General features: G+C 45.1%; 1 protein-coding gene across 1 annotated transcript in view; it reads left to right on the top strand.

The window, feature by feature from the left end:
- Positions 1-23,472, top strand: part of CACNG4 (calcium voltage-gated channel auxiliary subunit gamma 4) — a 44,260-nt gene that overhangs the window by 15,459 nt on the left and 5,329 nt on the right. The window contains exon 2 of the mRNA XM_049811666.1: positions 18,235-18,318. Coding sequence (XP_049667623.1) covers positions 18,235-18,318 — 84 coding nt within the window. The remainder of the gene's footprint in view (positions 1-18,234; positions 18,319-23,472) is intronic.

Raw genomic sequence — 23,472 nt, 5'->3', positions numbered from 1 at the left:
TTGCAGAGGCAATTTTTTCTTAGTGTTTGCTGCAAATATGTTTAAATTTGCTCTGTTTTGGAGGCAAGTAGTCAATGCATCTGAAGTGCATATGTTGACATATGTTTCTTTTCACATGCTGTCCTCCATTCGTTTCATGTAGCAGATGCTCAGTTTACCACTTTAAATGTATTCTTATTTACTAGAAATTATTTTAGAAAATAGCTGTTTGGAACTAAACATTTGCAACCCTTCTTCTGGGAGCTGCTTTTTGCAGCTGTCCTGTGTGGCTGCATGCAGATGTTGACAGGTTAATTTGCATTTGAAGAGCTGGATGCAGTGAGCTTAGCAAGGGTTTTTCTTCCCTGTCTCTGAAGGCAGTCACTTAAACGCTCCCTGCCAAATTTAGCCCTGATGCTACTCTTCTTAATTAACCAGAGCAACATCCAAGCTGAGTTTGGCCCATTGTTAGCTGCCCATTTATTCCAGGGTTGAATTAAGCCCCCTGACCGTGTAAAAGAAAGGCTCTTATTCTGAAAAATGATTGTACAAGAGTGAAATGCAAGGACAGTCCTAATCACAGCAAGGCAGTATGTACAAGCTTGTTTATCTGATTTCCACTATATCGTCCCATTGCCAGAAACTGCACATCCAAACCTTCCAGCTGAGGTTTCTGGTTTACCTGGCTGCTGCATACTACTGGAGTCAGAAATGTTTTAGTAAGAAGGAAATCCTGCTATCAAGAAAAATGTTCAGCTTGCACTGCTTGATCCCCCTTCCTGGAGAGTACTCTTTGTTGTTGTTGTTGTGTGGGGTTTTTTCCCCTTAAAATAAGATTGCATAAAGACTTTCAGCACAAAGACCCAAATTTAGACTTCAGTCCTCCCATTGATAAAGAAAAAGGCAGAAGTCTTGATCCACAACCATGCCGTCAGCCTCTAGAAACTATTGCTTCTGGTCTTTCATGTACATGATCCATCCACATTGCCTCAAAGCACGATTTAGCAGAGACCAAAAACTTTCATGCTGTAGCAGGGAGAAAAGCTAACATTCAAAGATCTGTAGCCCTGTCATGATCAAGGCCTGTGCACTTTGCTTCCTCTTCATTTTCTTTTCTTTCCTTTGGATGTTAAAAACTGTCAAGAGAAGCTACCTCCAGCAGGTATTAGAGCACCGTACTGAACCTGCAGAAACATAGGAAGGTGTAATTAAAGTTATCTCTTTTTTTTTTTTCCCCACCTTCATTTCACCACACTTCTGTGCTTCCCAGCCATGTCCCTGCTGTGACCTGCTGTAGGCTGGTGCTGGTCTCGCTTCTCTCCCATAATCTGGATTTCAGCAATTTTCCAGTTTCCTTGTGCTGGTCTAACACAAGTTACAGCTGCAGCTGAGTTTGCTGCACATCCCCCTGGTCAAGGCTGCCATGGGGACAGTTACCCACCTGAACTTTGGCAGTTTCGATGTCTACACGTAGGCATTATAATGACCACTAATAACACGTTGGACTCAGTCTGTGTTTTGGAGCATTCGTGGCAAAATTCTTACTGGTCACAGTCCAGTACAAACTAATTCATCACCCCAGCTGTGCATGGGCACGGTATGAAAGACCGCTGGCACAGTGCGCTTTCTTAAAGCGTTTCCTCCGGTCCATCATTTGCATCATGCATGAAGATTTTCTTGTAGATATCTTTTTTTCTATGTAAGAACTTAAGGGGAGGGGATAGGAATAGAGAACGTTGCTGTTACACAGGCATGATTCAGGTACCCATGGCGACATGAGATCACTCTGCATTGTCACCAACACAAGATTACCTTACACAAGAATAACTAAGAACTGAATTTTTGACCTTCAAGATTTTCTTATCTGTAAACATTGTAGCTGTATAGCAATGCAACCCACTTGTCAACAACAAGAAATAAAAGAAAAATAAAACTAATTTAAAACCCCACAGTGACAGTAGAATAAATTCATACATTTATCATTTCAGAGGTTCCCATCGCTCCTGCCTCTTTTCCTGGAAGGTTTAAATTATTAGATTTTTTTTTTTTTTTTACATCATGTTTACTCTCCTAAGAACAGAATACAATTTACAGAAGCTCATATGGATGAAAAAGCATTTTCCTTTTGCGCTGCTGCTCACACAGTAAACACCCACAAACCTGCACCTTCCAGCTTTCCAAAACCTTGGTTCATACTGTCAAATAAATTAATTCAATACTCAGAAATTTATTTTGAAATCCTTAAAAGAAAAAGGTTCAATACTTGAACTTTCACTAAAGAAATATCATGCGTCTCAGTGTTTGGTGCAAGACTTTATCTAGTCCAATTAAAGGGGCAGATTCTTCACAACACTTCCATGTGCAGCTGGTCCTGCCAGCACTAGAATGGGAGATATTTGCATGAGAAAAGAGCCTTAAAGTGAAGAAATGCAGGATGAGGACCTAAGCTTACCATAACAGCTGGAAACAACCTGGTAAAATGAAATTTGATAGCTGCTGCCGTAGATCCCCCAGGTTTTAAGCTTCTGAGGCAGAGGGTGATTTTTAAGCAGAATTTTAACTTGCAGGTACATGAATTATTTCTAGTGACTTGCTCAAAAATAGCAACTTGAGCCTGACTCGCCATGTACTTACACAGGGCTGGAGTGGGACCAGGCAGCCTGCCCATGCCTGGGAACACAAAACTTTCAGGTTTCACACCTGAACCAAATACCCGGCTTGGGTCTGGCGCTGCGGGCTGGGGACAACGCTCGTGGTGTCAGCGGGGAACAGCCAGAGTTTGGGGTCCAGACATCTCACTAAGGTCTGAGCCAACGAGGCAGAGCCGTAGTTTGTTGCCGACAGAGGCTAAAGGCAAAGTGCTGTCCCCCGAGAGCAGGGGAGCATCGTGCTGCGTGACTCAGAGGCACAGCTGAGTCACAGCCTCCCCTGGCTTCTCCTGTGATGGGAACGGGTTAGACACCGTATTCAAGATTGTGCTCAAAGTCACGATCCAAATCATTGTGTTCAGGCTCCTCATTTGCTTCACGGGGAGAAAGTACGCTGCACTTCTCGGAGAAGAAAAAGGAGTCCGTGGTGCGAGAAAAGCGGCTCCTGGGTTCCCACTCATGAGAGCCCTGTTAGAAAACAAAACAAAAAAATCCAACAAAAAACACCTTTAAAGCACATGGGGATGGCAATATCTCTGCTGGAGCCCCTCAGAAGCCAATGAAGGCACACCTGGCATAGCGAGTATTCGCTGGTTAGCAGGACACATCAGCTAAGATCACCTGAGGCATGTGGAGCTGCTGCAGAAAAGCACTGACATCTCATGAGGGTACGGCTCTCCTACTCGAGAGCAGTAGGAGCAGATCTGCAGAGGGGTTTAGGTGTTGTCATGCCTAAAAAGTAGAACCTCAGCCTACAAACCCCAGCACCCTGGATAAGGAATGACACCAAAGAGCGGAGCTCAGGAGTTGGACCCTAACAGTGAGCGGGCTGGCATCAGGCCTCAGCTTTACAAACCCATAGGGCTGGTGTTTCGGGCTGCGCTCATCCTGAGGATGGACATCACATTTATGAGTCCTCTGGCCAGAGTGACAGCAGAGCAGGCACGCATGGGTGCATCCCCCTCAGACGCTGGCGCTTCCCTTGCAGCACCGTTAGAGTTAAATGACAGAGCAGATCCTCACTCTCCAGTAGGTATTTGCTGGCACATAACCCGGTGAATCCAGTCTATGGAGCGTGAGTGATCTATAGTCACTAGGCAAACTTTCTCAAGAGCTTATTTAGGAGAGAAAGCCCTGATGCATCGGCAGCGCTGTGTGCAGGAGAGCTGCTGGAGCCAGTTGATATCTCGACACGACTGAGTATTTTTAGAGCCATCCTATGGTGCAGGATTTTTAACTTCCATTTCACAGCCCTTGAAGCCTGGCAAACTTTCATTAACATTTGATGCCTTGAAGTCATGCGAGGTCTGGGGGAAAAGGGAGGGGAAGGAGGAAAAAGAAATACACCTTTCTGGAGCATGGAGTTTGAAAAGTTGCTGTGAAGCTTAGAAAAAGCCTCCAATCCCTCCTTGTTGTACCAGGTGCTTTTAAAGTACCCAAACCATTCAGAGAGCATAGCTAGAATCCCAAACTATGGCTGTGTGGGAGACTCTTGCTTAATTAAAAGATAACTTAAGTTAACATGTTAAATACCTGGAGTCTCTCTGGCCCTTGGGGAGATGGAAGCACTTTTTAAACAGAGAGCTCCCCACCTTAGAAGGATTATGCCTCTCTTCGTCATCCATTATTACATCCATTATTAGGCAATTTTGCTAATATAGGGCTCTTTGATGCATAAATCCCCAAATTATTTGTAAGTCATCATGCTTCCATCCTAGAGAGGAGAACCTGGGACACGGAGCAGTTAAAGGATTTGCTCCCAATTCCCACTGCATGCACTGGCATTTCTGCACAGCACAAGGTAAGGCTTTTCTACCCAAATTCATACACGGTGAAAACACTGCTTCCCTGGCTACAAGGCAGACTTTCAACTGGAAAATAAACTGATAGAAACCTTATTCCCTCCCCCCCCCCCCCCCCCCCCCCCCCCCCCAAATACACACACACACAGAGTCTCTTTGCACACAACTGAGATTTTTCATAGGCTGAGGGAGTAGGAAGAAGAAACATATTTTTGTCTCTTTGGCAAAAATATATTGGCAGCATATCACTGAGTTGTAAAGATTGAGTAAGTACCAGAGCGTGGCCCCGTTATGAGAAGCTGGTTTTGGAAAGCTGCCCTTCGACTGCCTGCACCCGTCTGCCAGGAGCATTGCAGGGATGCTGCCCTGGGAGAGGGGCTCAGCATGTGGGACCCCAAACAGCCCGTACAGGCTTCTGTGGAGGAAGAGGAGTTTGTAATACCTGGAATTGAGGAGCTGTCAGCTCTGCATCACACCAGATGAAGTGTCTGAAGGGGAGAGGAGCTGTAAATCTCCCCCTGTGCATGGCACCGTTCCCGGGCAGTCGGAGCCGCTGCCTGCCTCCTGAGCTGCAGGCTTCTCGGGAGGTCTCGCCAAGGTGCTGACAAACTGGTCCTCTCCTGCTTTCAAAACTTGGGAGGAAATACAGTCCCCGAGATGCTGTTATACAAGGGCAGAGAGAAAGGTGGAGGACTGGCGAGGGAGGGCTGTGAGGGAGTCGATGGCACAAGGGCCGGTGCAGCCAGGCATGGGGGCACCTGCCTTTTGTCCAGTCTTGCCAGCAAAAGGAAATTTTCAGCTGTAAACCTTCCCAGATGCTTCCATGCTATCCTAGGACAGCAAAAAGCAATATGCATTTCTGGTTACAGTGGAAGATGTGCCTGATGCTGATAAGGGCTGGGATTATCAGATACATTATTTAAATCTAATTCTGACTTCCCAGATTGGATTGCCCAAAGCTACCACCACCATTATCCTTCCCCAGTGCAGGTAGAGACATTTCATAGTAAAATGCAATTCTGAAATACTGAAAGTAAACTCGGAAATCTCGACAATAAAATATTTATGCATCTGTGCTTTAGTGCATTGTAGTTTTGCATGATATGCTTTGCTTTTCAAGACTGACTAGATTAAGGCACTTCTGATTCATTAAACACATTTTCCCAAATGCTCTTTCTACAAATATTGTTGGGCCATTGTGCTTAGTTGTATTTATTAGCTGGTGTAACAAGGAAGTTACATCTTCCATAAACCTGAGAGGAACCCGCTTAAATATGTTGCTCTGAATCTCAGCAGAGAAGAAAACAGTTCTAATGAATTATTAAAGCTTAAAGAGGTCATGCTGCTTTTGCAGTCTCATTTTTATTTGTCGCTGCTTAGTTTGCATTAGGAAACAGAAAGTTTCAGGTGCGGGAGCCAAATGAAATCTCTACTGCATGTGTTCATTTAAACAGATCTGTTTGGTAGCTGTCTCCATTTTTATACATTAGGTCATTTGTTAACTGTAATAATTTAAATCAGTCCTGGGAATTAAAAGTTTCAGGCTCTTCATTTTCATCAGGCAGTGGCTTTGTGCATCCCCTCGCCTTCTGTCAGCAGTACGAGCACCGACTCTTCGGCCGGGCAGGGCTGTGGATGCAGGCAGAGCTGCTCGGGGAGGACCCAGGCCGCCATCTGGTCCCCGTCTCCACAGGCACCACCAATCTGCCAAGCTCCTGCTCTCCTCCTAGGCCCCCTCCTTGCCTCCGGCCACCCACCGCCCACCCTTCTCATCTTCTCCTCCTCCTCCTCAGCTCTCTCTCCCTCCCACTTTCTTCCAAGCCTCCTTTCCTCCTCCCCTGCCAACCACCTCCCGTTCCTCCCTGCTCTGCCCCAAATCGCTCCTTTTCCTCCTCCTTTTTTTTTTGTGCTGCTTTCTGCCTTCCTCCCCTGGACCCTTACTCTCCCAGAGCTGCTCATCATTTTCCTTCCCTTCTCAACGCTCCCCAGTGAGACCAGTCTGCCCGATCCCCTACACGAGGCTGGACACACCGTCCTGGCTGCCAAGGCACCCTCTGCCACCAAATGCCAGAGACACCCGACTCTGCCAGCACGTACCCTCCGTGAGGATACGGCACCTTGCGGGTTGCACATACTGTTGGGAATCAGGAATAACCAAGTCAGTAATAATTCTAATTCAAGCTAAAGTCCTTCATATTTCCTTTATATTTTCTTTCAGGATATATTACAGTTGCAAAATATTTTTGTTCCTTTCATTTTTTCACACCGAAACCTATTCTTTCTAACTAGCAGCTCTGTTGTTTGTTCCCAAGGTTAGACATTAGCCCTGAGTATTCAACTAGGCAACACGGTCTCTTGGATGCACCGCACTAATCTCTGCTAGTGGAGTGTCTTTTCCACTAATACATCATGCAGATGATTTGTGAAACCTTTGCCTTGCACATCCCAAATCCAGCCATTAGCAGGGTTTGGCAGTTACGCCCCTTTCTCCTAACCTTTAGATTCCCCGTTTTCATCTGCCTTGTTTCAGTCCCGCGTCACTGATTGTGCATGATCGATCTCTAGAGGTTTAGCTTCTATGTATAACTCAACAAGCTGGCATAGAAATGAGGAAGACATGCTCCACAATGAATGCAGATCCAACTCAAGGTCAATGCATTATGAAGACAGACATATTGCACGCATTCCCTTCAATTAAGATGATTTATGGAGTGAAATTTCCCTATTGCTTCTTCAATATCCAACTTTTTTTCTAAGTGTCATCATCTTATGATGAATCACCATGGACTGAAGAGACATGGAATCATTACAAGATTCCAGGAGTGTCCAAATATCCTGCATATTCCTAATCAGTTAACTAGTGAGCAGCTGTATCACTACTTTGCAGTCTCACTGTTTTTTCATTAAAAAAAAACTTTGTGGTGCATGAATAGGCCAAAAGAAGATTTGTAAAGAAAGAATTCAGTTCTAGATGTCAGGTTAGAGATGTTTCCTGGTATTAGAGCAGACAATGGTTCATTTTATGCAGAGAGGTAATTACGTGATGCCTTGTAAGCTTCTGCTACATCAAGAGATCTCACAAGGAGTATCAATAATATGAACCATTTTTCTATGGACTAGATCTGGAGGGTTTTTCCATTATGGAAGAAGACACCGGGTGCATCCTGTGCATGTTACCCCAAACATCCCCAAGGATTACCCAGGTCCTCATTCTGGAGAGTTGTTTCTTGGGCTTTAGACTGCTGGATGACAACTGCAAACCTTGCCTGTTATGAAATGCAGATGTTTTGGAAACCTGAAAAAATGGCATTTTAAGAAGGCCTAAAAGTAGAAATTAAGAATGAGAAGGCAATAGCTCAAGGCTGCACATGTATGAAAGTTGAAGTGGCAGAAGATACAGGAAACAAAACATCGCTCATTAAACTGGGTATGTTTCATCTAGTTCAAGAACAGTATTCATTCCCCAGATGTGACCATGACTATGCCTCAAATTGTAAACTCAGTAGGGAATTTGAAGAGACATGAATGTCCATTTCCTTAAATTTGCTCCCCAGGTAGTGACGAGCCATGATACAGGCTTTATAGACATGCTGTGATCGTAAGAGGTGAAACCATCAAGCCCTGGTTGATCACTATGTTAATGAGGGAGAACTGATGACTTACTGAAGTAAGGAAAACCAGATGGATAAAAACCAAACTATCCCTTAAGGGAAACTTGATTCCAATTGTGCCAACACAGGAAAAAAAGCACAGTTTGACAATGTGAAAATAAACACAATTTGTCATTTTGCAGCATATGAACACTTCATCAGACAAAATGACTCTCTGTTCTCAAAATTGCATCCGGTACAATTTGGCTTTTCAGCCCTCTCATAACAACTGATGGACTGGCAGCAATCTGCCTGAATGAGCAGTCTTTGTACCAGTGAATGTATGCCAGGGTCAAGAATATTGGGGAAAGAAAAGTGGATTTTGGTCCAAATCAAGATATACCTGAATCCTGGCTAGCATATAGGCCACCACAGCTTATTCCCACTGCTCTCTGAGGTGTTGGAGCGATGACGGCCACTGTGTAGTTACACAGGTTGTGAATAACAAGTTAGTCTCTGACCCATTATGCCACAAGCACTGCTGGTTACTAAAGTACCTCTTTAAATTAAGGCATTTTGGACCAGAACGTAAGTAAGTTCTGGAAACTCATTGGAGTACGACTTTCAGTTCAAAGCTCTGATGGGTGAAGATGCTCACCTAAGAAGCCAACACCAGCTCCTCAAGTGTTAGACCAATTTTAGCTAAGGTAGAAAAGCCAACTGCAGAACTCTAATGGAGGTTTCTATCCAAGCTCCAAATTCATTTAAAAAGGACGAGGATGATTGTATCAGCCACCCAGAAACAGCTTTGGCAAAATGGCAGCAGAGCAAAGTATGGAAATGAGTGGTGAGACAAACTTCTGGGCTGCCGGGATAAAGGACTGCGGCATGAGATGCAGGACGAGACGAGGTGTGAAGGCAGAACACAGCAAGTGTGGGCTGTGGTGGTAGATAGAAAAGCAGACACAGAAAAGTGAGTTAACAACCCCATGACAACTAGAAATGTTGACAGTCTCTTGGGACTGAGCCAGGCATGGGAACGCTTGCCGTGGCAGGGCTAACTTAGCTCTGACTTGAAAATGTTCCTCAAGCAGCATCGCCAACAGTGCCCCAAAAAAATCATGTCATACCCAGGTTGAGGAATTGCCCCTATTTCCCTGTGCAGACAATTTACAAGAAAACAAACTGAACATCAGGGCTGGAAGCATGTCAGTGTTTCTTCCTAGAAAACAGTCATTCCCTCAATAAGCTCCATAAAAAGGAGCAACAAAGAAGACTAAAACAAGCCACAGAAGCCCCCTGAAATTTCCCCCCACTTTGCCATCCAAGCAGCAGCACAAGAGGACACGGTTAATAAGGAGCAAACTGCAAATGGTAGTAAAAAGATCATCAGCAACGCACAGAGGGGCTACTGGGGATGCCTGAACAGTGGTGGTAGAATAACACAGCACGCTCTTTTATCTGCTGCTTGGCTAAGGAAAGGCAGCTGGAAAAGGGAGAGGAGCATTGCTGAATAACTTCAATCATGACTTCTGTGGCCAAAATGCTGATTTATGAGAGGAACACTCGAAGAAAATGGAAATTAAGTAGCTCAAAACAACATGTAACATACAATCAACTCTCTTACCTACTTTGCTACTGTCCTACATTTCCCTGATACTATTGGTATTCACTGTGGTAGCGCAAGGACACTTAGTACTTTTGGCAGCAGCTTTGTAATGACAGAAGAGAATTCAAAGGACAGCAGCCAGACACTGTGATGTGTTTTATTAGCTCCCAGATGTGCAGGTGAGGTGAATCTTCGGGAAATTAGTTTCGCTGCCATGGATTTTCTAACATCACTCAAGGTCTCAAATAGAATCTTATAATGGAACAAAAGGCTGTCATAGAATTTTTAAGTCATCTTTGGCAAAGCGTCTTTTCTTCATCTGTTCATTTCGTACACAGAAGTACAAATGCACAACATCTTTGATGATATTTGCCCAGCTGAAAACAGAAAGTTGGCTGCTGAGGCTGTATATACCCACGTGAATTATAACTGACTAAGCCTCTGTAGGCATTTCCCCGGATGCCTTTCTGGTGTAGGTGATGCAGAAGCTGGAGATGCTTTACCAGGCTGTACAAATTAGCATTCAGGTGTTACGCCCTGGATTGCCGCACGCCAAAATAATATTGCTCAAAGAGTAAAATTGTTCAAGCCAGAACTAGAAGTCACCACCCAACAGCAGATTTCTTCACCACCTAAGCAAGCTATGTCTTCTCCTGTGTGGCTAACTTCTTTGGGCAATGGTGAGCATCCACTGGTATCTGGAGGAGATCAGCTAAGCCACCACATCTGGGCCATGGGAAACTCAAGAGTGTTAGAAAAGAACAAGGTGGGTCATGACATGAAGGCCAAAATCCCCAAGCGGGAACCTCGCCGGTTGCTATTTGTGGCTGTGAAATTGGCACTCAGGACAGTGAAGATGGCTCTTCTGCAACGCGGAGCATGAGCTTCACTACAGTTTGAGACCACTGTAGAAAAAAGCAGTGCAAGGCACAGAGCAACACAACCTTCGTTCTGCAGGGATATGGTGAAAGGAGACGCTGTGATCCGCCTCCACTTCCAACAGAGAGGGCTTTGTAGAGGAGCACCAAGGAGAGGCTGCAGACAGCATAAGGCAATCAGGTCAGACACTGCCACAGTGCAGGCAAGTTGGGGAAAGCAAATTATAATATCCTAGAGTAAATACTTGAGAGTGGTGGTATAAAACAGTCTTTTCTCTCATAGAAAGTCTATGATAAATACAGGAGGGACCATTAACAGCTGTATGAAGGTAAGAGAAGAAGTGGAGTGAGGTTAATGGTGGGACTGACCATGTCAAATGACAAGATAAACTGAGACCTGTTCCTAGAGAAAACACGCTTTTACCAGACTTGAGGGGAACGGCGAGTGCTAAGAATAAAGGCCGGGGTGAGAGCGGAGCGCGATCCCCTGCCAACACCAGCTCATTTGCAAGTGCGTGGGCAGAAGCAGCTGCGAGCTGCTCCGGCGTGCATCTCCTCCCGCGCCGCTGCCGCCGGGGCGGTCTGAGCCCTCATGAGGTGTTAAACACACCAGGAAGGTGTTTTGCGTTTAAAAACGTTAAAGACGGAGCGAGACGGAGCGGGCAGCAAAAGCGACCGGTAGTTACGCACGTGGCGTTGAGGGGACTGATGAAAAGCTCTGAGCAGCGGAGGGTCTGTAGGCAGCGGAGGGGGACGACTGGAAAAGGGGGAAATTCATGTCACAGCAGAAGATAAGAAAATAAGAGACTTGAGAAGGAGTTTTGCTTTGCCCACCAGACAATTGAAAATAGATCAAAAGAAGAACCCAAAGGGTTTGTTAGAGCTGACAGCTCCTAAGGAAGAAAGTGGGGCAAATTTCATACATTTCAACATTTTAAAATAATTTTCTTTTTGCCCGGGAAGTAGAGGGGGAGCAAACAAAGGGAGAAGACCAGATTCTGATATCACTGTTACCGGATAAGACAGATTTGAGTCCACTGCACTGAAATCAGAATCTGGCCCTTAAGTAGGCAGCTCAGCTCCCCGCAATGAGAAACAAGTAAATTGAGTTACAGGATGAAAGAGAAAGAAGGAAAGGCCTTTTATCAGGAAAAATAAAAGATTATTGTTTCACTGTCTCAACACCTGTAGAGAAACACAGTTAAGATTCAGGATAAATTCCTTTTAAAGACTCAGCTGAGCTGAATTTTCTTTAGCCCAACTGTGACACATGCGGACAGCTAGTGCCGGTCAGCTGGTTTATGGTACCGTGCTAGCCCACAGTTGTGGGAATGGACTTCTAATCTTTTTAGGTCCTAAGCATCTTCCGAAAACAAGACCTACCCTGGCGAAAGTATGACAATAACCCCAGGTACTAGCAGTGCTCTTCATCAAATTCATCTTCAGGATGAAACAAAAATACAAACTGTCATATGGACAAATATTTCCCAGACTGGCAGGACTCAGGGGGTGTCAGACAGCATCTGTCTCAAAAACAACCTATGCTTTGAAGTTCCCAGCTTCACGAGGCTGTCACAACAGCCAAACTTTTCTCAAAGGCAGACACCCAATAAACGTGTATTTAACCTCCCGAGGCTTCTTTCTCTGCTGGCTCCACCTTCCATGGCGATGAAGGCAGCACTCCAGCAGCAATGTGGGGTAGCAAATTCACTTGGGGTGTGTTTTGCACATGACCTGCGTCAATATTTCATGATTTCTTTTATAATGGCAGCATTAAACATCCTCTGGCAGAGGCTCACAGGATCTGTGCTCATTCAAGTAGCTTAAGGACAGGCTTGTGAAACTCTCAGCAAACAGCTGGAGACAAATAATCGAACTCGGGACAATTTAACATAGAAAGTGCCAAGTTACAGGAAAATATCTAATGCTCTTCCTTGTGGCCTGAGTGGAGAGCTCAGGACCGTAATAGTCCGTGTTTGACCATCAGCACACCACAAAGTAAACAAAACCACAAAGCAGGTTTTGAAAGTAAAAGGAGGTGCGCCACCCATTCCTCTTTTCAAGGGTTATTTTAGGAGGAGAGGAATGAAGAGAAAAGAAAGTTAACTCGGCAGCTGCATGCACTGTTGTGTGTCAATCCAGTGAGACAGGGGAGTTGTACTGGTGGAAAATCAAAGAAATGAACGCAGTGCACAGATAGACTCTGTGCTATAAATCTTGCGGAGAGGAACATTTTTTGGCATGTCTGATCTCGTTTGCTCACTATTGCTCAAATCACGCAGCAAAGATTTTCAGAACTTGTCAGCAGAGAAATCTTCCTAAGGAAAAAAATATACAACTCTTTCTCTTCTCCCCTGGCAAAGTCCAGCGCTGACACACTCTCACTCACTATAAATAGAGACTGTCCACTGTTGTCCGAGGGAAGTGTAAAGCCATGCCATTAAGGAAACCCAGTCCCACACAGCATGCTCAAATGGACACTGTGTTCAGGCAACTTCTGTTACAACAGCCCCACTCTGCATGTCATGCTCTTCTTGTTGTCTGTGATGTTATCTGTCAGTCAGCCTTCTCTGTGCTGATATATTCAGAAAACTTGTCATTTAAACATTCAGATATTCAAGCGTTGCAGTAAATCAGGCTAACAGTTGGCTCCGGAACTGAAGCAGAGCATTTCGTCAGAGAGTAGATGCAACAAGCAGAACCATTGGGCCAAATTTCCCATGGTTCCTTACTAACTGCCTTATTTTTAATACATGGCCAGGTCCTTGCAACTTGTATTCCCTGTATCTGCAAGCACTTGCCTTCAAATGATCTTGAAAATCATTTCCTTCCACATCTTCAAGCCATCCCACAAGACCCACATTTACCCGAAAGAAATCAGCTGGTTAGTGGGATTTTCGGCTGGACAATTATGGGGGGTCTTTACCTGCCCGCAGGTAATTGCTGTAGCCACGCAACCACTTCTGCAGCTGACATTCATAGCACTCATTCCATCAGTATAACCCCCCTCAGGAGAAAACCCTGCTTAACTCTATTAATAGCGTGCACGTGTGCACACTAAGTATGTGTAGCTGCTCAAGAGCTACAAGAATGTGGCGTGTTGGCAGGGGAGAGTTTGATCCAAGGAGGTCACAATGTCTGGCGTCCCATGAGAAAACAAGAAAGACTTCTCAATCAAGTCCCAAAACCGATGTTTTACTGCAGTCTCCCCAACAAGGGCAGGCAAGAGGGCTGGAAGATGAAATAGTTAATTGAGCAATAGCTCTGCAGAAGCTGTTGATGGAGAAGGAGGCAGCAGCTTGACCCATCTATCCTCATGTGTCTCCCACTGCTATCAGATATCGCCTCCCGTAAGCTCGTGCTCAGAGCAAGGAGACGAAAATTGCTATTGACAGAAGTACCCCGCAGACAAGGTCCTCTGCTGCAAAGCTGCTAGCGTCTTGCATGGTGGAAACCTATTTTAAATGACAACAGAACACTAATGTTATGGAAAGATCTTGTTGTATATAGTTTTCAGGATTAGGGGAGGGAGAAAAGAAAAGTACAGCCTGCCTTGACAAATATTGTCAGACATTTAAGTGCTCTGTCTTCCAGTGCTGATTTGTGCAAACACTTCCAGGGCATCGGGGAATGTTGTCATTGATAAATACCAACCACAGCAAATGGTTGTTTCAAAGACATGGCTGATGGTATGGCCAACAGCAACGTGATCATGTAATACATGGCCACAAACAAAGTTAATAAGCAATTACATCCTATAGCATTAACTATCGCTCTCAGTCATCAAAAAAATAAAACCCTAGTGAACAATTCTGCAATGGGACAGGCAGGATTATTAAAGGATTATTTGAGAAAGAGCAAGGAGAAGGTAGTATGTCATCAGAATTTGGGATCACTACTTTGATTTACTGTTGAAAACTCTATGTACTTGGAGATCCGAAACCCCAAAACAAAGCTTAATCTTCATTTAGGCACTACAATTCCCTCCCTTATCACATTATCCGAGTACATCACACTCTAATTATAGTTATCTGAACAACACTTCGTGAGATTGGGAAGTACAACCTTGTCGGAGAAGCCCTTGAATACAAAGTAAAACCAAGTCAGAAACAATTTTTAGTTTTTAAATGCCAGCTAAGTACGCTGCAACCAGTGGAAAGAAAATGTTCTTACATCATCAGCAACACTTTAGAAAATTTGTCCTCTTCATTGTCATTAACCCAGTTCCTGAAGTCCTGGCTCAAAATTCAGAACAAAGTTATTATTATGAGGAAAATATATGCATTATAATATTTGTATTTCTAAAAGCATCATTTAAAACATATTGGTAATCATTCAAAGAAAGGATTAATACTTACAGCATCTCAGTGGGATACTATATCTTACTCTCAAGAGGTATCCAGAAGTGGTTCTCAATATTTTAGTATCTGTTAGGCAGTGATTGCAGTTTATTTATCCCTCTCTAGTGGGTACAGAAGTAGAAGTTAAATATTCCATCTTCCTCTCCAAAGTATATAAGGGACTGTATCCTCATGCTCAAGCAAAGAAAAAAAATGTCTCTTCCACATCGCATCCTGGTGTGGAAAACAGCCCATGTGTGCCTTACTGAGCGTGGACCAGTGGTGACATTTGTCTACACGTTTCTTCAAGGCAGTCTCTGTGAAGCCTTTGAGAAGAGCTTCAAGGAGTTCGGGTCCTGTGCAGATGCTGTAGAATAGTTGTTATCAAATTTAACTGAGGTGTTTCCTTTTCTGTCCCCTCTTCTGTTCCGTGGCTTTTATTCTTTTGCATTACTTTACATGCTAGGGCATGGAGCTGGGTATTTCACCAAATCTCAGGTTTGTTTTGTTTTTATTTTTTGTTTAAGTACAAGTCAGACTCTGCTGTTGTGCTTTGAAGGCTGACCACTGCTTCAGTAGCTTCGACCCAGCTAGTTTTCTTTTTTCCCAAATCTGAGTTTCTAAGTAAGGCCATCATTATGAAAAAAAGGTGTTGTTGCATTTCCTAGCAAGACTTTGTTTCTGACACTTTGTGGATTAAAAGAGCCCTCAATACCCTGTAGATAACCAGAGTTCTTGATAGCAACTTCAAGCCTCACTGAGAGTTTAATAAGCTGCTGCTGAGTTATATGACACCTGTTAAGTTTATGGAAAAAATTTATCCAGTCTGCTGCTGTTATTAGCTATCAAATACCATAGACACCAGAGAGGACCCTGAACCAATATCTATGACCTGAACTACAGCAAAAATATGGGGAAGAATATTTCAGGTTCCCAGGCTTTGCTACAGGTCCAAATTTCACAGTCACTGCTATTCTATAAAAAGTTAGCCACAATGACCAATCTCAGTATTACTAAAAACTGGAAGTAGAAAGGAACTCTCAGGCTCGTTCAGAATTTTCTGTTTGGGGCTAATTATGCTCTTTTTTCAGCTCTGCTAGACTTGCTAATACCCTTTCATGTGAAAGACTACAGATATAAGCACCAGGAACTGAAGGTCTCCAACTATAAAAGAGGAAAAGTCCAAACACTGCTAATACCAACCCACCCTGTCCTGCTGATGCATTTCAGTCCTGCGGTGGAAGGGATGGCTTCACGGCCTCCATGTAAGAGAAAGTTCTGCTGAGGGGCTCATTTCATTGAGAAGCTTAATAACATAAGGCCCGCGGCCAAAACCTTCCATCAATCCATCAGTGCTGCAAACACCAGAGGCTTAGGGAACATTTCAGTCTTGCAGACTTCTTGTCTTTTAACTGAGTTTCTGGAAGTGGGATATTTATTTGGGCTGTTGCCCACGTCCATGCTCTGTGAACATTCAAGTTCACAAAGCAGCCTTCGGTGGACAGAGCTGTCTCCTTCATGCATCTACATGTTTGCACAGAAGTTGTGGGAACTCAGTTACCTGTGATATTTCTACTTGTGTATCAGCTCTGGATAAATCCAACCAACTACCTTAAAAGTTATTGGAGAAGTACAGACAGACTGAGAGATGGCCCTACCTATACACACACAAGCACAGAGTCATTGAAAAGCCTCTTTCCATAGGAAATTAGGGTGAGAAGATTATTTAGACTTTTTCCTTAATGAATAGGAGACGATAAAAATCATACTCTGAATGTATTTCCTCTAAATTGGCACACCATAATGAAGAGACTTAAAGCAATGACCAGGCAGTCTCAGAGGCCCTGTTATGCTGGGAGTGATTTAGTTTCATTGCGTGAACTGCCATAAAAATAAGCACTGGGATCTTTAAAAATCTGAATTTTGGATTGCCTTGCTGGAGAGCCATCAGGAGCAACAAACCAGCTGATGGCAAACAGAGGGATGCACGGGCAAAGATGCTTGGCAGGAGCAGCCCCAGCTGACGTGCTCTCCTCCACCTGGCAGACAGGACAGGTGTGTCACTTCCAGATGTGACGTGAGCCACTTACTTCTTGTTCACAGCCTTTGAAGTGCTGTGCAGAGAAAGCCTGAGTCGTTACCGCAATTAGAGTAGATACATCATTTACTGGAAGAATTTAAATGCACTGTAGTAGCAAACCTGCAGTTGACACTCACAGGGTGCAATTGAAATCCTCCAGATTAGTAATTCTTTTGAGATCTTTGTAATCATCGGTAATAAGTAGTGAAATAAATCCACATTTATATCCTACAAACCGCAGCTGTGCTTCTGTTAAAGTAGTATTAACTGACGGTTTTTAAATCCTTCTGCCAGCTCGAGCTGTGAGCATCGAAACTCCTGTGCAGAGGATAACTCATCCTGGGTGATGTATGTTCCTGAGCTCGAAAGCGCTGGTTAATGAATAATGAAAGCACCAAGGCAGAATCACACCTCGGGGCTTTGCTCCTGCAGGAAGGTCTCTGGGGAGAGGTCCCTGTGCAACAGCGGTCTTGGCTACCCAACTGCGGCTAAGGCTGGATGTGGCTGTGGATAACCGCAATAGAAAATAATACAAAATACTAACGTAAAGCTTTACCCAGATGGACAAAGTGCTGAACCTCACCTTGTTCAGTCGAGCGAGCGGTTCATATGGCCAGCTCTGGCGTTGTTCTGTCAGGTATCAGGAGTGCACCCTCGCGTCCTGACTTACTGCGCAGGCTCCCGGTTAACTAAACAAATATGCCATTAAAAGCTGAGCCAACCTTGAGGGGGACATATGGGTTTAAATTACAGCAGGTAGAGATTTATGGACTTGTTTTCTGAGCCTAGAGAGTAACTGAAGAGACCTCAGACAGTTCGACATTTACCATCTCCAATAAGGGAAGCCAGCACTTCACTGGGGACGAGACAGGAGGGGTGATGGGCACTAGGCTGGCACTTGGTTTTGCTGTGAAGCCCCAGCCATGGAGCAGGGACCCAGAGTGACAGTCACTCTAGGAACAAAAAGAAGCTTTGCAAATTTGGTATGCTTGTAAGGTAAGCACGGCACTGATAAAGTAAAGCACAGAGAGATTAAAAAACTCAAGAGAATGATATGACTGGCAGACTGAAGAAAAGAGCCTGGGTATCCTGGCTCTCCCTTCCCTCAGCTAGGCTTCAGCCCAATCTGACCAAAATTCATGACCGTAGAGATGGTTTCCTAATGGCATAAAAAAAATCAGTGACCAACCCTACAGGAGATTAATGTACTTATGCAGCCTGGGAGGAAAAGGAAATAAAGCATAGCTGCAGAAGCGCGTTTACCTGGTTCTATTCCTTATGTGTTATGTTTGCTTTGTTTTCGTGTAGGAATCTACAAAGGACATTGCTTCCGAATCAACCACTTCCCTGAAGACAATGACTATGACCATGACAGCTCAGAATACCTTCTCCGTAAGTGAAAAGTAATACCTAATACACAGGATTAACAGACATAGCCAGAGAGACTTTCCTGGGTTTCTCTTCTGTAGAGTGCAGCCCAAGTCTTATCCATTGCAAAAGACTGGCCCAAACTGGTTGGCAGAGAGCACTGGTGACATATGTCCAGTTCATGCTGCAGCTGACACAACCATGACCCTTGGGGACCCCCATTTCAAGGGTTTCCTTCAGCCAGGGCAACACTCATGATTGCGGTAGTCATTCTCTAAACATTATATGGAACATTTTCAAATGAAAACTACAGCTATCATTCCCAGGTTGATGAGGATATTTTACAGAGGGAGTCTTTATCTGATTAGTGTATCAAACCAGGTTTAAGGAGTGGGTTCCAGCCCATTAGGAAGCTTTTCCTAATGCTTAAACCCAACCCTTGTGCAAGCCTCATCCTTTGCAGCTGCTGAGCCACCTCCCCCTGCAGTGAAATTACTGCATTGTAGAAAGGAAGCTGAAATTTCTGCAGCTAACAGCAAAATCTCAGCGTGAACATGGGCTGTGGCTTCCCTGCACGGACAGACAGCCATTGCTGCTCCGTGCTGGTGTGTAATCTGCCACAGAAGGAATTTCATCCACCAGCCTGGTGCTTGAAATAAGGCCAATCGTTTCATCTCCTCCGGATGACCATTCGCTCCACTGATAGGAAGTCTTGGAACCCGAGTGTGAAACTCCATGAATTCTGCAAAGTTTGAGTGAGATTTCCCCTTCCCCTGAGGACGTCTTGCCTAGTTAGTCCTTTTGAACAAAAGAGCTGACCAGCCAAGCTGAAAGCAGTGCCCTTTACCAGAGAAAGAAACTGCAGTTCACAAGGTGTTGGGAAAGCTTCAGGGAGCAATGAACGACACTGCTGGCTGATACACCCAGCAAGACAAAACACTCCTCCGTTACACTGCTATTAATTACCTGAAACACCACTTAGAGAACCACTCTGCCCTTCTGCTCACTTCTGGGAAACAACCTCTAGTTGCTAAGACAAGAAGAAAGAAAAAAAAAATCTCTGAAAAGTACGCTTTACCAGAAAACCCAGATTTTTTTTCATCTTTACTCTTGTCAATTCAGATCAGTCATAGCGCTTGGGTGACGTGATTTCAGCGCTCAGGCAAAGGCAGGCTAGCAGAGTGTGAGCACAGCTGCATTTATCTCTCATACAAAGCCTTGGAACTAATGTTAAATTAATGCCAAGTCAGCTTTAGGAAAGAAACATCATTAGTAAAAGGACTGTAAAGGGAAGAGGAATTAAGTAGCATCTTGATAAAAGCGTATTATGCCGCCTTTATTTGGAGAAAAGGGAGAACTGAGAAAAACAGTCTACAGCTCCGCAGTGAGACATGAGATGGTAAATTGTTTGTAAGTGTACTTGTGACGGGTGTTCCTAAAAGCTGTTTTCAACAGTGACTAAGTACAGACCTTAAAAACAAGTTGGTCCAACCCTTTACGTCTTCTGCAAAATCAGTCTTCGGCTGCTCCCCCCACAGAGGCGAGCTCATCCTCGCGTAGTCTGCACAGATAACAGGGCTCCTCTGCTTTAACTTTTATAAGAAAAACTGCAGCTCCACTTAAAATGCATACGGTTGATTTAGAGATTGCTGAAAGGTTATGTACCTAAATCCAGAAGAGATGAGCTCATACGTATATGTAATAGGGACCAAATCATTGTCTAAGACAGGAGGATATTTGCATCCTGTTTCAAAGGAGACACGAGACCTTCTGTCCCATTTTTGCCCTCTGTGCGACACCTTTGCAACCTGCTGTCTCCGTATCATTCACCAGGCTTTTTAGCCGTTTCTTGGCACAAGGTTCTCGGAGGGTCATTTTGGGGGTAACCCTTATTTTTCCTGCCTGGCTTAGACAAAGGCACCAACGCTGCGTGCATCTCGTGCTCCTGAAAGAGCAGCGTGAGGGGTCTCAGCCTGCTCCACAGTGACCAATCTATTATAGGCTTCAGATAAATGTAAACATTTTGGTGCTAGCAGAATCGAGCCCTCGTTCAAAACCCTATTGAAGTCAGTGAAAAAATGACTGACTCTAGGAGACTTTGGTCCAGGGTGTGGGCAGGGGCAGGAGTTTGGATTTTGCCCTTCGGCTTTCAGGCTTCTCCCTACAAAACCAAGCGAACGACCGCCACAGTGACAACTAACACGTGCAAAGGAGCGCAAACAAGACCCCTCCTATTGAACCTTCCCTGTGACAACACACGCCAATCTATCCGTCTCAATAAAATCCCCGTCACACGTCTCTGTAGAGCCCCTGCAAGCGGCAGAGGTATCGCTGTCGTGCACAGAAAGCCCATGCCGTCCCCAAGGCTGCCGCCCGCATCGCCCACGTGTGCTCCAGCTTTCCTCCCCTCCTGCATTTCTGCAGGCAGGCAGAAACGAAGCTTCTCCGATCCAGCATTTCACGAAGCGCGTGCACCTCTCCCTTTGCAGAAGAAGGGGGATTTCAGCCGTACTCATCCTCACCGCGCACGTGAGGCTCTGCTCTGCTGTGCCGCAAAAGCGCAGCCCTGAGGAGGGGGATTGGGGACCCCAGTTCAGAGGCATGTCTATACTTTCGTGCGCTTCTTCCCTGCATACTGTAGCATCTCCTTTTTAAAGCCGTGTGCTTGGCTCCTGCCTTTCGGAGGAGAATAAAAGCACGAGCGGAGCGCCGGGGCTCGCAGCCCCGTGGGGAGGAGGAGGACGGCGTGCTGCGGCGCTTCACCGAAGGAGGTGTCACAACGCATAGCGGTGCAGAACAGCCGATGCAAACAGACAGGACGGTAAACAAGAAAAAAAAAGAAAAAAAAAGCGGGGGAGAGAGCAAAAACCAGATTGCCTTAATGTTTTTTGATGTGCTGTCATTTTATTACCAGTATCAGGAGACATATGTAAATTCTACATGGTACCTGTGAGCTTCCTTTTAAATTTCAGAGCTAAAAGTACACATTGTAGGAAAAAATATACTGTAGAGTTTTACAGGAAGATAACACTGTGTGTTTTGTTTCTCTTCACATTGATTACCTACTATAGAAAAATTATCTCTGGAGATTATTGCTACAAGTAGAAAAACCCACCCCCCCTATATTTGGTGTTTCTGGCAAGTTCCTTCTGATGATATCACTGAAGCATTTTAGGATCGTTCTTTGATTTAACAGAAATCACAGTAAACAGCATGACCATAAAATAGAGGACACAACAACCTGAAAGGATGGGCCACAGTAGATTTTAAGTCCGTGTTGCCTTTTCCCAGGGCACTAACAGACAGACAGTGATTTGGGGTGCCCTCATGTCCAGCAGCACAGAGACTGACACGTTGCATCTTTTTCTAATAATTGACTAATAATTTTCTAAAAACTGACCCAAAAGTCGAAGCACTGTTACTTCATACCACACCCGTGGGGATACACCCAGGGCAACAGAACAGGCTCTCAGCACTCAGCCGGCTTTGATCAGAGACCTTACACCCTCGTGACTTGGATTTGCCAATTATTGCAAGACACTGTCTGAATAGTAATGCATCCGACTGAATTCGGTTTAGATCTGGTTAGAAAATGCCCCGTCTGTAAAGGACACGTGCAGCGACGTTGCCAGTTTTGGGAGAAGACGGACTTTTCTCGCCGTTGCAGATCAATACGGGCATAAGCTTCCCAGGCAGGGACTGTCTTTTTTGGTTTATGTTTGCACCATCCTAACGAGGGCTGGGCCCGTAGCTGGGGCTCCCGGGGGCTTTGCGGCGCACACAAAAGCAACGCCGTTATTAAATGCCCAGCCCCGTCCCTCTTGCAGTCAGCGGGAGTTTTGCCACCAGTTACCAGGGGAATCGTTAGGAAGCGATTCGCTAAATTGAGAACGCCACGGCCATCGAAAGTAAAATGAGAAAGCATCAGCTGTAACATCTGGCCGTTTCTCCTCGGGAAACGGGTGCCGCTCGCTGTGCGTGTCAGCCAGGAAGATGGCACCCGGGAGAGACCGCATCGCTAATGGCACCGCATCAGCAGATCGGGCCAGATGGTGGTTTTTTCTCCTCTCCTACTCAGCCCTGGGGGTGCCCGTGTCCTCCCAGTGTGCCGTGGGGTTTCCACCCCTCCGTGACAGCAGCCGCTGACCCCCACCCGCCTCGGGCATCCCCACGCCCCGGCACCCGCTCACCCTGCCGGGACTCCCCTCCGCGCCTTTGCCTTTCCGTGGTCCCCAGCTTTGGGGACCATTTGCTGTTTTCCACAGCAGTATTCAGCGCTTTGTCTCCCCTTCTTCTTCAAAAAAAAAATCCTCTCTGTATAACAGTAGACCTCGGATCCTCGCTCTGCCTTTCAGGAACGCCTACCAGCTTTTACCCCTTCGGTTTTTACAATACAGACATCTCTCTTCTTGTGCTTGTTTATTTTTTCTCAGCACTTTTGGTCCCTCACTGCTGCTTCCCTTTTGATTGCTGCTTAGTCTCGTAGTGACCCAACTTTGAAAGCTGGCTTGAAGTGGTGTTTTAATTTTTTTTTTCCCCAGGGATTTTATAGCCCACGCTGGTGAATGGACTGAAGTATACAGAATTTTAAATTACTCTACTTAGCTGTCAGGAAACTAAACACAAACATCTGAGAAACACTTGTTAAAATTTCTTCCTTAGAAATCTGAAGTGTTTCAATGACCTTAATATTCAGCAAAAGAAAAAGGGGGTATTAGCTCTGCTCGCTGGCAACGTGAATGCTGCAGACTTCAAGAGCTGTAATTTGCTCACCTTGCACATGTACCATGGAACAGATCCGTCTGCTCAAGCCATCCCTAAATGTTGTAGGGTTCACAGCCAGCTCATGAATTTTTCACTGCCGCTCCCTGCATGATGCTGGGTCTTACTGCCACTTACCTCATCCCTTGCCAGAAATGTTCTGTACGCGGTGGCATCAGCTAATGGCGATAACGCTGGACTTCCTAGGAGAAAGCTCAAAAGATTTAAGCTACTCAGTTGAGAGGGTCTGTGCCACGTTGGCCACCTACCCGTGGCCTTAGCTCCCAAAAACACACCCAGAAATGCAGAATCACTCATAATTCCAGCAAAAGCCAGGGGTTTTGAGACTTTGCGATCTCCACACTTGCACCCGAGGAGGCATCTGAAATCATTACTGTCTGTCTTGGTTTTCTACCT

This window comes from Accipiter gentilis, chromosome 10, assembly GCF_929443795.1.
Source record: "Accipiter gentilis chromosome 10, bAccGen1.1, whole genome shotgun sequence".
NCBI lineage: Eukaryota > Metazoa > Chordata > Aves > Accipitriformes > Accipitridae > Astur > Astur gentilis.
This window is presented reverse-complemented; position numbering and strand designations above follow the sequence as displayed.